The 15,019-nt window shown below is 43.0% G+C and overlaps 1 protein-coding gene and 1 long non-coding RNA gene across 3 annotated transcripts in view; one reads left to right on the plus strand and one right to left on the minus strand.

Moving 5' to 3' along the window:
- Positions 1–4,556: 4,556 nt before the first annotated feature.
- Positions 4,557–9,869, minus strand: LOC139046439 (uncharacterized). Of its 2 annotated transcripts, none has more exons than XR_011506522.1 (3): positions 9,730–9,869; positions 8,454–8,688; positions 4,557–6,513 (listed from the first exon to the last, which is right to left on the minus strand). It is a non-coding gene; the product is annotated as an uncharacterized lncRNA (long non-coding RNA). The 2 variants fall into 2 exon arrangements; XR_011506521.1 differs by lacking the exon at positions 4,557–6,513 and adding an exon at positions 7,678–8,390 and having other exon boundaries at positions 8,585–8,688.
- The window catches only part of GOLPH3 (golgi phosphoprotein 3), a 52,526-nt gene continuing 47,289 nt past the window's right edge, over positions 9,783–15,019 (plus strand). Inside the window, exon 1 of the mRNA XM_044779459.2 lies at positions 9,783–10,773. Within this exon, the coding sequence (XP_044635394.2) occupies positions 9,793–10,773 (981 nt within the window). The 5' untranslated portion in view covers positions 9,783–9,792. The remainder of the gene's footprint in view (positions 10,774–15,019) is intronic.

The raw sequence follows: 15,019 nt of genomic DNA on the forward strand, positions 1-15,019 counted from the left end.
ATTCTTTACGTTATTGGATAAGCAGATGTACAATGTATGTTTGACAAGCCACAAGTCAGCCTTCTTTAGTTCAAAGCTGAATCAGTTTTGAAACAGAATAGTTACCCCATATACCTCAATCCTCAAAATGTGAAAATCTCTTGTCAATCTTTTTTCAAATTTTATTTATTTTTTGAGGAAGATTAGCCCTGAGCTAACATCTGCCACCAATTCTCCTCTTTTTGTTGAGGAAGGCTGGCCCTGAGCTAACATCTGTGCCCATCTTCCTCTACTTTATATGTGGGACGCCTGCCACAGCATGGCTTGATAATCGGTATGTAGGTCTGCGCCTGGGATCTGAACCGGCAAACCTTGGGCAACCAAAGGGGAGTGCGCAAACTTAATTGCTGCGCCACCCGGCCAGCCTCTCTTGTCAATCTCTTGAGAGCTCTTTAAACAATATAATTCTAGAATTTGGGTGACAGACTGCTATGTAAACAAAGAACTAAAATCATTTTTATAGCTTATCTAATCTGTGTATTCCTTTGATGTTTATATTATTTGTTTTCTCACAATAATCTTCAATTAAGATAAATAAAAACATTTTGTTCTATTTTGTTTAAAATTGTAAATCCTGGTCCAAATTTTTTCTTTAAAAAAAATATGAGGGCCCGCCCAGTGGCGCAGTGGTTGGGTTCACAGGTTCTGCTTCAGCGGCCTGGGGTTCACCGGTTCAGATCCCGGGCACGGACCTACACTCCACTTGTCAAGCCATGCTGTGGCAGGCATCCCACATATGAAAATAGAGGAAGATGGGCACGGATGTTAGCGCAGGGCTAATCTTCCTCAAAAAAAAAAAAAAATACCAGTATGTTTTATACCTGAAAGTATGTCTGTTTTTCATCACCTCTCTATGAGCAAAACTTATTCAAAACATTTTAACCTAAAAATTAAAAGCACATGTTACAAAAAGTACACTTTTTAAAATCCAAATCTTTTTTTCTCAATAATATAGTATCTTGGGACATGCTCCTAGCTAAACCTAATTCAAAGATCCATAATTTTTGTTAATAACAGGTTTATTGAAGTATAATTTATATACCATACAACATTTTAAGGTATATAACGCAATGGTTTTTAGTATGTTCACAGGGTTGTGCAACTGTCACCACAATCAATTTTAGAACATTCTCATCACCCCAAAAAGAAACTCTGGACCCATTAACAGTCGGTTCCCACGCCCCCTCAACCTCCCCAGCCCTAAGCAATTACTAATCTACCTTCTGTTTCTGTAGATTTGCTTATCCTGGACATTTCATATAAACAGAATTGCACAGAAGCCGGCTGGTGGCGAATGTTCCACTTCGGTGGCCTGGGGTTCAACAGTTAGGATCCTGGGTGTGGACATGGCACTACTTGGCAAGCTATGCTGTGGCAGGCATCCCACATATAAAGTAGAGGAAGATGGGCATGATGTTAGCTCAGGGCCAGTCTTCCTCAGCAAAAAGAGGAGGATTGGCAGCAGATGTTAGCTCAGGGCTAATCTTTCTCAAAAAGAACCCAAACAAACAGAATTGCACAATACGTGGTATTTTGTGATCAACTTCTTCCACTTAGTGTAATGTTTTCAAGGTCTTCATGCATCAGTACCTCATTCCTTTTCATTGCGCAGTAATATTTCATGGTATGGCTATACCACATTTTATTCATCCATTTCCTAGTTGATGGATGTTTGAGTTGTTTCCACTTTTTCATTATTACGTATAATACTGCTGTGAATATTCATGTCCAATTTTTTGTGAAAACATATGTTTTCATTTATCTTGGGTATATAAGTAGACATGGAATTGCTGAGTCACATGGTAACACTATGTTTAAATGTCATGAGGAACTGCCAAACTGTTTTCCACAGCGGTGCGCTGTTGTACGTTCCCACAAGGACTGTATGAGGGCTCCAACTTCTCTGCGTTGTCAGCAACACTTGTTAAGATCTTTCTGTTTTATTATAGCCATTCTCTTGGGGATGAAGTGATATCTCACTGTGATTTTGATTTGTTTCCTCTCATGCTGTTAAGCATTTTATCATGTGCTTATTGGCCATTTCTTTATATTTTTTAGAAAAATGTCTATTCATAGACTTTGTCTATTTTTAAATTGGGTTGTGTTTTTAATATTAAGTTATGAGTTCTTTATATATTCTAGATACAAGCCCTTTATCAGACACATGATTTACAAAAATTTTCTCCTATTACATGGGTTGTCTTTTCACTTTCTTCGTGGTGTCCTTTAAAGCACATTTCCATAATGGTGTTCTTTTAAAGATGTTCAATTTATCTCTTTTTTTATATCTTTTTTTCTTTTGTCACTTGTGTTTTTCGTGTCATATCTAAGAAACTACTGCCTAATCGAAGGTCATTAAGATTTATTTCTCTGTTTTCTTGTAAACATTTCATATTTTTCAGCTCTTACATTTAGATCTTTGATCCATTTTGAGTCGATTTTTGTGTATGGTATAAAGTATATAAAGTATATAAGGTACAAGGTGTATGGACTTCAGCTTTTCGCATGTGAATAAACAGTTGCCCCTGCACCGTTTGTTAAAAAGACTATTCTCTCCCCGTTGAATTGTTTTGGCAACTTTGTTGAAAAGCAATTGACCATAAATGTGAGAATGTATTTCTAGTACCGTTTTTTCGGTTTAAAGTCTACTTTGTCTGATATTAATATAGCCACTCCAGCTTTTTTATGGTTGCTGTTTGCATGATATATATTTTTTCATCCTTTATTTTCAACCTGTTTGCATCTATGGCATAACAAATTACTACAAGTTCAGTGGCTTAAAACAATGCACATTTATTATCTCATAGTTTCCATTGGTCAGGAGTCTCTCGTAGTTTAACTCAATCCTCTGCTCAGGGTCTCACAGGTTGTAATCAAAGTGTTGGCTGGGCTATGTTCTCATCTGGAGTTTGGGGTCCTCTTCCAAGCTCGTACATGTTGCTGGCATAACTCAGTCGCTGTGTTTCTAAAACTGAGACTATCGGCTCTTAGAGGCTACCTCTCTCCACAGGCAGTTCACAGTATGGCTGTTTTCTTCTTCAAGAGAGTGTCTTGAGAGCCATCAAGGGAGTGTCTTAGCTGACTCAAGTCTCTCTCATTAGGGAAGGGTTGGATCTGCTTTCAAGGAACTCCTGATTATGCCAGGCCCACCCAGGATAATCTCCCTTTTGATTCACTCAAAGTGAATTTATTAGGGGCCTTAATTACATCTGCACTCTCCCCTCCCTTTTTGCCAGATTCTAGTAGTTAGAAGCAAGTCACAAATTCCGTCTGCACTCAGGGAGAGGGGATTACACAAAAGTTTAGATACCAGGGCAGCAAGAATCATGAAGGCCATGCTAGAATTATGCCTATGACACTTGGGGACATGGGTAGAAGCGTAACTTCTCAGTGTAAATGTCTTTTATTGTTTTGATTTTTGAAGTATATAAATTTATTACCCATTCAAAAATAAAATCTTAAATCTTTGAAACTTTGCAGTTGTCTAATTGGACTTTTATGTTTTTTATGACAAAGACCACTTTGTGTAGTTGTTTTTACCCTAAAATCATTGAGTCATTATGAGGTCCTGGTTAAGAGCATGGACTCTGGAGCCAGCTGTGGAACTTTAGGCAAGATATTTAATTTTTTTTGCCTCAGTTTCCTTTTCTGTAAAGTGGGCCTAATTATAGCACATAATCAGGATATTGTGAGAACTAAGTGAGCTAATATATTAGTATCACTCAGATGCTGCTGCTTGCTAACATGAAATCTTAGTGGCCTACAACAATGAGCATTTATTTCAACAATCGTGGGGTGACTAGAATGGCCCTGCTGATCTCAGCTAGACTTGGCTAGCTTGGCTCCAGGCTGTGCAATTGCTTCTGTCTGCTCCATTTCATTCTTCTGAGACTAGCAGACTACACAGAGGAAGTGTTTTCATGGCTGAGAAAGAATCTCTTCTCATGGCAGTAGCCAAAAGCACAAGCAGACAAGCACATATACATACGCCTACTGCACACCTCTGTTTGCATATCAGCTAACATCCTATTTTCCAAAGACAGTCACATGGCCAACCCCAAAGTCAAGGCTTGGACCAAGCTCAATGTCAAGGGGTCATGATGTATACTCCATCCACTACAAGGCCTTGGCAAGGATGTGGATGTATAATATGACTATGGGGTAGTGAAGAGTAGTGACCTACACAGTTCAGTCTAAAATTAACATGTAAGACTCTTGCATAGTAAATGCTCAATAAATCTTTGCTATCATTGTACTAGATTTAAAAAAAAAAGAAGAAATATTGTTGAATGCTTCTGAAAGTTTTGCTAGTTATTTCAATAGTATGGTTGTGCTTCTGAATAAGCTGGGATAGGAATGTAAAATGGTACAGAAAGTCTAGGAAAGAGTTTGGCAGTTTCTTAAAAAGCTAAACATATACTTACCATATGACCCTAATTGCACTCCTGGGTATTTATCTCAGAGAAATGAAAACTTACGTCCACACCAAAACACGTACATGAATGTTCATAGCAGCTTTATTTGTAATAGATCCAAATTGGAAACAGCCCAAAAATCCTTTAATGGGTGAACGGGTAAACAAATTGTGGAACATCCATACTGTGGAATACTACTCAGCAATAAAAAAGGAACAAGCTGTTGATACACATGATTTGGATGGATCTCAAGGGAATTATGCTGAGTGAAAAAAGCCAGTCTCAAAGGGCTACATAGTACATGATTCCATTTATATAGCATTCTCAAATGACACAATTATAGAAATGGAGAACAGATTAGTGGCTGCCAAGGGTTAAACATGAAGTGGGGGGGTAGAGTGGGAGGTGGGAGTGACTATAAACAGGTAACATGAAGGATCGTTGTGGTGATAGAAAAATGTTGTACGGGGGCTGGCCCTGTGGCTGAGTGGTTAGGTTTGTACACGCTGCTTCAGTGGCCCAGGATTTCACTGGTTCAGATCCTGGGTGCGGACATGGCACTGCTCGTTGGGCCACGCTGGGGCAGCGTCCCACATGCTACAGCTAGAGGGACCCAGAGCTAGGGTGTACGGCTGTGTACTGGGGGGATTTGGGGAGAAAAAGCAAAAAAAAAGATTGGCAACAGTTATTAGCTTGGGTGTTAGTCTTTAAAAAAAACAAAAGTAGGGCCAGCCCCGTGGCTGAGTGGTTAAGTTCATGTGCTCTGCTTCTGCGGCCCAGGGTTTCACAGGTTCAGATCCTGGGCATGAGCATGACACTGTTCATAAAGCCATGCTGAGGCAGCATCCCACATGCCACAACTAGAAGGACCCACAACTAAATATACACAACCATGTACCGGGGGGCTTTGGGAAGGAAAAGGAAAAATAAAATTAAAAAAAAAGGTTAAAAAAAAGAAAAATGTTGTATGGATCTTGATTGTGGTGTTGGTTACACAAATCTACACATGTGGTAAAATTGCACAGAACTACACACACACAAATAGGTGCACATAAAACCTGTGAAATCTGAATAATGTCTGTGGATTGCACCAATATTCCTTTTCTGGGTTTGGTATTGTACTATGGTTATATAAGATGTTACCATTGTGGGATGCACAAGACCTCCCTATATTAATTTTGTAACTTCCTGTGAATCTATAATTATTTCAAAATTTTTATCGGATTTTGAGTCATGGTGAGAAAGGCTTCTCCTCTCCAAGGTTATAGAAGAGTTCACTCTTAGTTTTCTTCTGGTACTTTTATAGTTTCTCATTCTAGGTGTTTTGAAAGTTTTATCAGATTAAAACAGAAAGCTCTTGTACACCCAACTACCTACACATCTCCTCTTGGAAGTTTCACATGCTTCTGAAAAACTCAACTGAGATAAACTCGTGCAAACTTGGTCAGTGTTCAGTGGTCCCTGTCTCAGTGAATGGCTCTCCCGTCCACTCTTATACAAGCCAGAGGTGGAGAGTCAACCTTGAAAAACTCTCTCCCTTATACTCCACCAATTCCATAGTCAATCTTCCATTGATTCATGTCAATTTTACTTCCTGTGTCTCTTGAAACCATTCACTCCTGTCTCTTCTTCCATGATCATAGTTAAGTTATCATCATGTCCTGTGGGACTACTGCAAAAACTAACTGGCTCGTGTATTCCTTGTGACTACCTCCTTGGTATATCCAGTGAGCTTTTCAAAATGCAAATCTGATATTATACACCCACCCATTCCATCTTTCCCCACACAGGCCATTTAAAAGCACCTTTAATGGCTTCTCATTGTGTTGGTTGAAAACAGACGGAAATTTTAAAATGGCTTCACAGCACTGCATTATTTGACCATTGTCTGTGACTGTTGCTTTTGATGACGTTCTCCCCTGCAGCCCAGCCAAAATGTTTCCAAACTATCATATCCTTCTTGTCTTCCTGCCTTCTCTCTTTGTCTTTGTTTCCAGACAAGGTGATTTTGAAGTCTACCTTGTGGATAACAAGCAAGGAAAAAAATGCCAGGAAAACTCTGGGGAAAAAAAAAAAGAGAAGAGCAACGAAGTTGCGTAAAGTCTCAATAACTTGAAGAGTGTGGTACTTGTGAGGAGACAGACCACGAGCATACATTTTGGTGGACAAAAACATATGTGGCTATTCATTATATTTTTATATATATGTATACATATATTTTGTTTTTTGAGGAATATTAGCCCTGAGCTAACATCTGCTACCAATCCTCCTCTTTTTGCTGAGGAAGACTGGCCCTGAGCTAACATCCGTGCCCATCTTCCTCTACTTTATATGTGGGATGCCTACCACAGCATGGCTTGCCAAGCTGTGCCTCGTCCGCACCCGGGATCTGAACCGATAAACCCCGGGCCACTGAAGCAGAACGTGTGAACTCAACTGCCACGCCACCAGGCTGGCCCCTATGGATTTTTTTCTAAAGATTGGCACCTGAGCTAACAATTGTTGGTAATCTTCTTTTTTTTCCTGCTTTTTCACCCCAAATCCCCCGAGTACATAGTTGTATATTTTTAGTTGTGAGTCCTTCTAGTTGTGGCATGTGGGATGCCGCCTCAGCATGGCCTGATGAGCGGTGCCATGTCTGCACCCAGGATCCGAGCCAGTGAAACCCTGAAGCGGAGTTGGCCACTGAAGTGGAGTCCGAACTTAACTACTTGGCCACAGGGCCGGCCCCATATTTATATTTTTTAAGAGAAATAAGGTGAGTTTTACTTGAGCCAAGGTGAGGATTATAATCCAGAAAGGCCTTTTTCAGAAAGGAAGAAAGTGTTCCCCATTATATTTATATAGCATTGTTTGTAATAGCAAAGGATTGGAAACAACCTAAGTGTACATCAATAGGGGATTGACCAAAAAAAAAAGTTATGGTACGTTTATAGAACAGAATATGATGCAGCTGAAACAAAGCATGAAAAGCTCTTAAGTATTGATATAGAAAGCTCTCCAACATCAATTATATAAAACATCAAGATACAAAACAATGTGTATAATGTGCTATTATTTGTATAAAAAGGGAAGAAAAATATATTTTCATATTTGCTTGAATATACATTAAAAAAATCTCTGGAAAGATAGCCAGGAAAATAGTATTAGTTCTCACCTATTTGTGTGTGGATGAGCCCAAGTATTTCGGTATCTATTTACTGCATAATAAATGACCCCAAACTTAGCAGCTTAAGACAACAGGTGTTTATTATGTCACAGGTTTTGTAACTCAGAAGTTCAGGAATGGCTTAGCTGGGTGGTACAACAGTGGGTTTGCCTCCCGGCAAGTTAAATCAGACTCTCCACCAGAAGTAGTTGTCTCACAAAGCAAAAGTATATAAGCAGCAAATAGGAGACCGTGGGCAAATCATTTCCAAAGTCATGGCGTCCCCAAACAAAGGGAAGCAGGGATATTTATTTCGGATGGGGAATGAATATTCGAAAGGGAGAGGTGGGGATTCGCTTGCGCAGGCTCAGTTGGAAAACATGCTTCCACACACACTGCAGGTTATGGTAATAAGGCCTAAGCTCCTCTTGGAGAGATTTTAGCATTAAAAACAAGGCAAAGGGGGCCTGCCCGGTGCTGCAGCGGTTAAGTTCACATCTTCCGCTTTGGCGGCCCGGGGTTCGCCAGTTCGGATCCTGGGTGCAGACATGGCACAGCTTGGCACGCCATGACGTGGTAGGCGTCCCACATAGAAAGTAGAGGAAGATGGGCACGGATGTTAGCTCAGGGCCAGGCTTCCTCAGCAAAAAGAGGTGGATTGGCAGTAGTTAGCTCAGGGCTAATCTTCCTCAAAAAAAAAAAAAAAAGAAAAAAAGAAGGCAAAGGTCATAGGGGTAGCTCTTGTGGTGAGGCTTGGGCCGGTTCAAGGTGGTTGGTGATAGCATCTCCTTAACACAACAAAAAGGAATAAAAAACATTTTGGAAAAAGAGTTAAATGCTTCCAAACCCACCCTCGAGTTCCTCCGGGCAATTAGTCAGGTGACAGAACTGGCTCAGAATCTCAGGAGGTTGTAATCAAGATGTTAACTAAAGGCTTCACTGGAGAAGGGGGATCGGCTTCCAAGATGGCTCACTCACTCACATGACTGTGGGCAGGAGGCCTTAGTTCCTTCCCAAATGGACCTCTCAAAAGGCTGCTTGAATGTCTTCATGATATGGCAGCCGGCCTCCCCCAAAGTGAATGATCTGAGAGAGAGAGAGAGAGAAAAGAGAGAGGGAGAGAGAGGAGTGGGGAGAGGGAGATTAAGGAAGAAGCTGGAAAGACTTTTATGACCTAGGCACACCTGCCACATTCTATTCATTTAAAGAGAGTCACTAAATCTGGCCCACACTCAAGGAGAGGGGAACGAGGCTTCACCTTTTGGGAGGAGTATCCGAGGATTGTTGGCATATTGTAAAACCCCCGGGGGAGGGAAGGGGACGGGGAGAACAACTGGTTGAACAGGGGCAGGGCTGGCAGATTTTCACTACATCTATCTGTACGCTCCTTGAACTATGTATCTGACTATGTATGAATCAAATAATAAATTAATTACAATTCTTTTAGGAATGTAATTAAAGAAACATACTTTAGGCTATTTGGGAAAGAACTGGCAGAGACATGAAAGAAAAAAAGTTGAACAGGATGTGAATGGGAGAAATTGTTGAGGTGAAATTGAACTTTGCCCATAAAACAGGAAAAAAGGAGGGACTACTTTGTGCTCACCCTGCCCCCTCCTCCCTCCTCTAGATGTATCGGTCTCAATTCCCGGGGTGTGGGGTGGGCATGGTGAGCCGCCCGGAGGAGTTCTGGATAATGGGTTTGAGGAGGGGAAGAACAGTAGCCAGAATCTTCTATGGGACAGTTTCACGGTGGGCGTTTATCATTTAATTTCTCATTTATTAGGACTTAAGTCCTGTTTACGATATATTTCTCCTATCTAAACTATTCTGTAGCCACAGCCTGTGGTCTTTGTTGACTTTAAATATTAAGATGGCATACAATGTTATTTCTGGATAATGTTAAACGCACCACCCTTCTGGCCCTCCAAACCCCGCTCCCTGGTTTGCCGTCTCCCCTTTAACATAACTTGCACAAACTGTCAAGCACGCCAAGAGGATTTAACCTAGGAAATTGAGAGAGATTAACGTGTACAAAGACGTGGCATGCAACCCCACAGGTTTACTGTGTCTATAAAGTTTGTTCAGGTCGCGCGCACTGACGTGGGCAGCACTAACTGTACTCACGGCGCCCCGGTCACCTGACGAGTCAGGAGGCGAGGAAAAAAGTTTTAAGAACGAAACCATTCAATGTGTTCCAGCCTTTCTTTTCACGCAGTAATACACCTAGGAAATACTCAAAGTCCACTTTCAAGACACCGAAATGCAGCCGCTCCTTCCGAAGGGGCACAGAGCCCAGCGCCGGCTCCGAGGATGCCGGGGTCTGGGGTGCTAACGACACAGCTCGAGGCCGAGCGGGGTCCACCCTCGCGAGGCCACGGCTGCCCCGACTCGTGGCGGCCCCGCCAGTCTCTGGCTGCAGCCCGGGTCTGGAGGTGCGAATGGGGAGCGGACGGAGGGAGGACACGTCACCAGAGGGAGGGAGGCGGGACGGGCGGCGAAGGCACGCGGAAGAACGGGCGAGCGCCGGCTGAGACCCCGGCTCGGGAGGGGGTCGCCGGCGGCAGGCCTTCGCCCCCCGCCCCGCCTGCCGCTTCCGGCGCCCCGGCCCCGCCCCACGCCGGCGGTGCCACATCCTCCGGTGACGTCAGCCTGCGCCGCCATATTGGAAAGGCGCCGCCGCTGCTGCTGCCGCCGCCGCCGCCGCCGCCGCCGCCGCCGTCGTCTAGAAGCTCGGGCTGCCTTGGGGGCCGCGGTCGCAGCAAAGAAGGGTCCCTCCGGCGCCCGGCTCGCCCGCCTCGCCGCCGCCCGCCTCCCCATGCCTGCCCCCGGCCCCGCTGCCGACAGCGCCCGGATTTAACACGGAAGCCCGCGTCCGGGGCCGAGGAGGGAGACCCGGTAGGTCCCGCGTCCCTCTCGGCCCGGCGCGGCGCCTCGGCCGGAGCCATGACCTCGCTGACCCAGCGCAGCTCGGGCCTGGTGCAGCGGCGCACCGAGGCCTCCCGCAGCGCCGCCGACAAGGAGCGGGCGGCGGGCGGCGGCGGCGGCGGCGGCGAGGACGACGCGCAGAGCCGCCGTGACGAGCAGGACGACGACGACAAGGGCGACTCCAAGGAAACGCGGCTGACCCTGATGGAGGAGGTGCTCCTACTGGGCCTCAAGGACCGAGAGGTGCGGGCGCGGCGGGCGGGCGGGCGGGGGTGGCGGGAGCCCGGCCTCCAAGGATCCGAGCTCCGCGCGCGGCCGGCCCGGCGCGTCCAGGTCCTCCCGCCCGGGTGCTCGGATGTGTCCTCTCACCTTTCACAGTCACTCCTTTCCTTTGGACTCCCGGGCAGTCTGCTGCCTGCTCGCTGTTCCTGCGCGTTTGACCTGTGTAGACCGCAGGGTACCGTTCCCACCTGGAGCCTGCCCGTTAGAGTACATCCCCTGGAGCCACCAGCGCCCTGAGCTCCTGGCTTCTGCAGGTTTGAGGACCTGGGAAGGCTCTACGGATCTGATTCTTGAGGGCTTTAAAGGAAAAACTTAAGGTGTACTGTTTGGAACTTTGAAAAATTTCAGTGCCGTGGTATTTGAGGCAAAAGTTTTACTGATCAAAGTGAAACAAAATTCTTATGAAACCTCCTGGAAAATGACTTTCTAGGCAAACTTGCTTTGGGTGAGAGATTGTTTTTAGAATCGGTTTGTATTTTATCAGTTGGCTCTTCCCGAGAAAGTCTGGCCATCTTAAGGAAGGGTTTTTCGAGGGATGCTTGAAATGCTAGGTTTGTGATTTCGTGAAAGGCCTCACAGCTTTAGATGGGTTAAAGTTGGGATAGCTGTTCTTTGTGTTCTGACTTTGAAAACGATTATTTTCACCCCAATGTCTTGTGAGAGTTTTCACACATAGAGAAGTTGAAAACAAAAGCTACCGTGGACCACAATGTACTCACCTCCTAGGTTCTATAATTAATATTTTGCTGTAGTTGCTTTAGCACTTATCTGTCCAGCTACAAAAATGATTATTTTTAAAGACAGACTTGTGGACAGTCATAAAGATGGATGGATATTCTGTAAATCAGGTACGGTGAGGTGGTTTTGGAACTTGTTATCCTAGCGTGGAAAGTACAGACAGTACATTTTGAGTCAGACACAGAAATCTCAGTGTTATTTGTCTTGATTTTTAGGAGGGCTTTCCCAACTCATGAAGGTGGGCAAAAAACATTTCATCCTCGTGAAACAACTGATCTTATTTCACTGAAACTTGTCAGATATTAAAGTTTATCTTGATTAGAAATGTCTAGAGCATTTGCAATATCTGGGTTTCCCATTTGTTCAGATTTTAATAATGATCACTTTGAAAAAAGTGTAGGTCCCTCTGGCCTTGAGAGGGGCCCATTATCTGTCTATTAAATATTGAGTTATGATGAAAGCAGGCTGTATGTGAAATTACTTTTTGTTCTTTGGATGAAAAAGCAAACTAGATGTATAGTGTCTTAGAAATGTGGCTTTAGAAAGATTTCATTTGCCTTTTTAGGCTTCACTATTTAGAATCTTGGTAGTAAACATTTTTCTTTAAGTCCTTATTTTTCTCCTTTGGGGCAAAAGTTACGTTTTAGAAAATTAAAAAAAGAAGGAAAATGAAGAAAACAAGTCATTCGTGTTTTTGAGTGAACATTTTGGCTTATAGTTTTGAGACTTTTCTATATGGATATGTACTGTGTGTAAAACTAAAACTTAAAAAACAAACAGAACCTAAAACTAAAACTAGCTTTTGGCTTTCTGAGTCACACTAAGTGAGGAATTATTGTGAGAAAGTACCTTTTTGCTTTTCCAAGTATGTGTTTACGTTAAAGCATATTAACGTGGTATTTTTCTGTGATTGGTTTTCTTGAAGATAATCTAAAGAATTTATTTGTTGAAGCTTAATGGTACTTACAAAGTTCAGACAATTTAAGATTTTTTGGTGGCAGATAATTGAAGCCATCTGTTGTATTTATTTTGTGTCATGGTTCACTGTACTTGGCCATGTCATATCCAAGGTCCAGACACTAGCTAATTCTAAACAATTTTTGCTGATTTCAACAACCACATAGAGAAATTTTTTTTTCCTCCTTTTGCAAGCAATTCAGGGAGTTGGAGTAGAGAGGGGTGAAGTTGAGATTTTGCACTGCTTTAGATTTTGGTTTTAGGGATTAGCCTATATATGTTTTCCTGTCCTTAAACATCTTAACAACCAGCCTGTCAGCTCATCCATTCTTGTTTTTCTCCTTGGCAGGTTTCCCTCCCCTGTCTTCAACTAATATCACTTTTTTCAGGGGCAGGAATTACTCTCTTACCTAGAGTCTGGGCATTTAGGCTTGTTAATAGTAGATTTTAACTTAATTTGCTATTAAGTAGTTCTAAACTTTAGCTGTAATATGTAGCTTAAAAAATTCACTGCTTTAACTTTTTATTATTTTAACTTAGCGTTCATATTTGTAATATCTGGGTACTTTTAAAATATTTAAAAGCTAAACTTTAAGGTTAGGTAGGTCATTAATGATGGACACATTTTATATATATGTGTGAACTAACCTTATTTGAAATCAAAACAAGAAAAAATTTTAAGATATTGTGAAATGGTGAAATTAATTTTACTGTGATTTTTTGAAAAAGCTGAGACTATGGTTTTTTAAAAATATTTTTTGTTGAGTAGTAAACCTGAAGAAAAGTGCACATATCAGTGTGGTGAATTTTCACAAACTGAACACACTTGTGAAATCAGCGCCTCGAGCCGGAAACAAATGGCCAGCTCTCCCGAAGCCCCGCTTGATCTCCTTGCCAGTCACTGCCCAGTCCTTGAGGACCAGCTTGACTTCAGAATTCGGCATAGAATAATTTTGCCCATTTTTGTACTTTCATTTGTGTCTTGCTTTTGTTCAGCATTGTTTGTGAGGTTCATCCATATTGTGTGAAGTTGTCATTCGTTCATTCTTACTGTCTTATCAACCTGCTTACTTTTGAAGAAGATTAGCCCTGAGCTAACATCTGCCGCCAATCCTCCTCTTTTTTGCTGAGGAAGTCTGGCCCTGAGCTAACATCCATGCCCATCTTCCTCTACTTTATCTGTGGGACGCCTGCCACAGCATGGCTTGATAAGCGGTGTGTAGGTCTAACCTGGGATCCAAACCGGCAAACCCTGGGCCGCCGAAGGGGAACGTGCAAACTTAAGCGCTGTGCCACAGGGCTGGCCCATATTTATTTATTTATTCAGAAAAGATTTTATTTTTCCTTTTACTCTCCAAAGCCCCCAATACGTAGTTGCATATATATTTTAGCTATGGGTCCTTCTAGTTGTGGTACTTGGGACGCTGCCTCAGCATGGCCTGATGAGCGGTGCCATGTCCACGCCCAGGATCCGAACTGACGAAACACTGGGCTGCTGAAGCAGAGCGCTAGAACTCAACCATTTGGCCATGGGGCTGGCCCCTATTTATTTTTTTAAGATTGGCACCTGAGCTAACATCTGTTGCCAATCTTTTTTTTAAAATTTATTTTATTTTTGTTCTCCCCAAAGGGCCCCACAGTGCATAGTTGTATATTCTAGTTGTAGGTCCTTCTGGCTCTGCTGTGTGGGACGCTGCCTCAGCATGGCTTGATGAGCAGTGCCATGTCGACGTCCAGGATCCAAACCAGTGAAACCCTGGGCTGCTGAAGCAGAACGCATGAACTTAATCTCTTGGCTGTGGGGCTGGCCGCTCTTACTGTGCCTAATTTATAAATTGAACTTAATTAGAGGTATGTATGTACAGTTGTCCCTCGGTATCTGAGAGGGATTGGTTTCAAGACTCTCCGAATCTGCCAGATGCTCAAGTCCCACATAGAAAATGATGTAGTATTTGCATATAACCTACGCACATCCTCCTGTATGCTTTAGATCATCTCCAGATTACTTATAATACCTAATACAATGTAAATGCTTTGTAAGTAATTAGTACAGTGTATTGTTTAGGGGAAAATGACAAGAAAAAAAGGCTATACCTGTTGAGTACAGTCAGCCATCATAGGCCTCTTGATCTGCAGTTGTTGAATCTGTGGATGCGGAACCTTTGGATGTGGGGGGGCCTGACTGTATGGGAAAGAACATAGTATATATAGAGTTCAGTACTGTTAGGTTTCAGGCATCCACTGGGGGTCTTGGAATGTATCCCCTGAGGATAAGGGGGGACTACTGTAGTGTCACTGTGGATCAGACTGTTTTCTGACATGGTTCTTTGAGCTTTTTTCTCCCTAGCCTGTTGGTGCTGTCTTTTCCATCCTGATTTTTGAGGCACTTCAATTTTGTAAGCTTCAAGAGCTGTCAGGTAAAGTCCCTTTTTAAAGATAGTTGGAGTTGCTTACTAATGTTTCTAATGCTTATAGATAAGAACCCCAATGCAATAATTTCACTGTGTATTTT

Source organism: Equus asinus, chromosome 10 (genome assembly GCF_041296235.1).
Source record: "Equus asinus isolate D_3611 breed Donkey chromosome 10, EquAss-T2T_v2, whole genome shotgun sequence".
In the NCBI taxonomy this organism is placed as follows: Eukaryota; Metazoa; Chordata; class Mammalia; order Perissodactyla; family Equidae; genus Equus; species Equus asinus.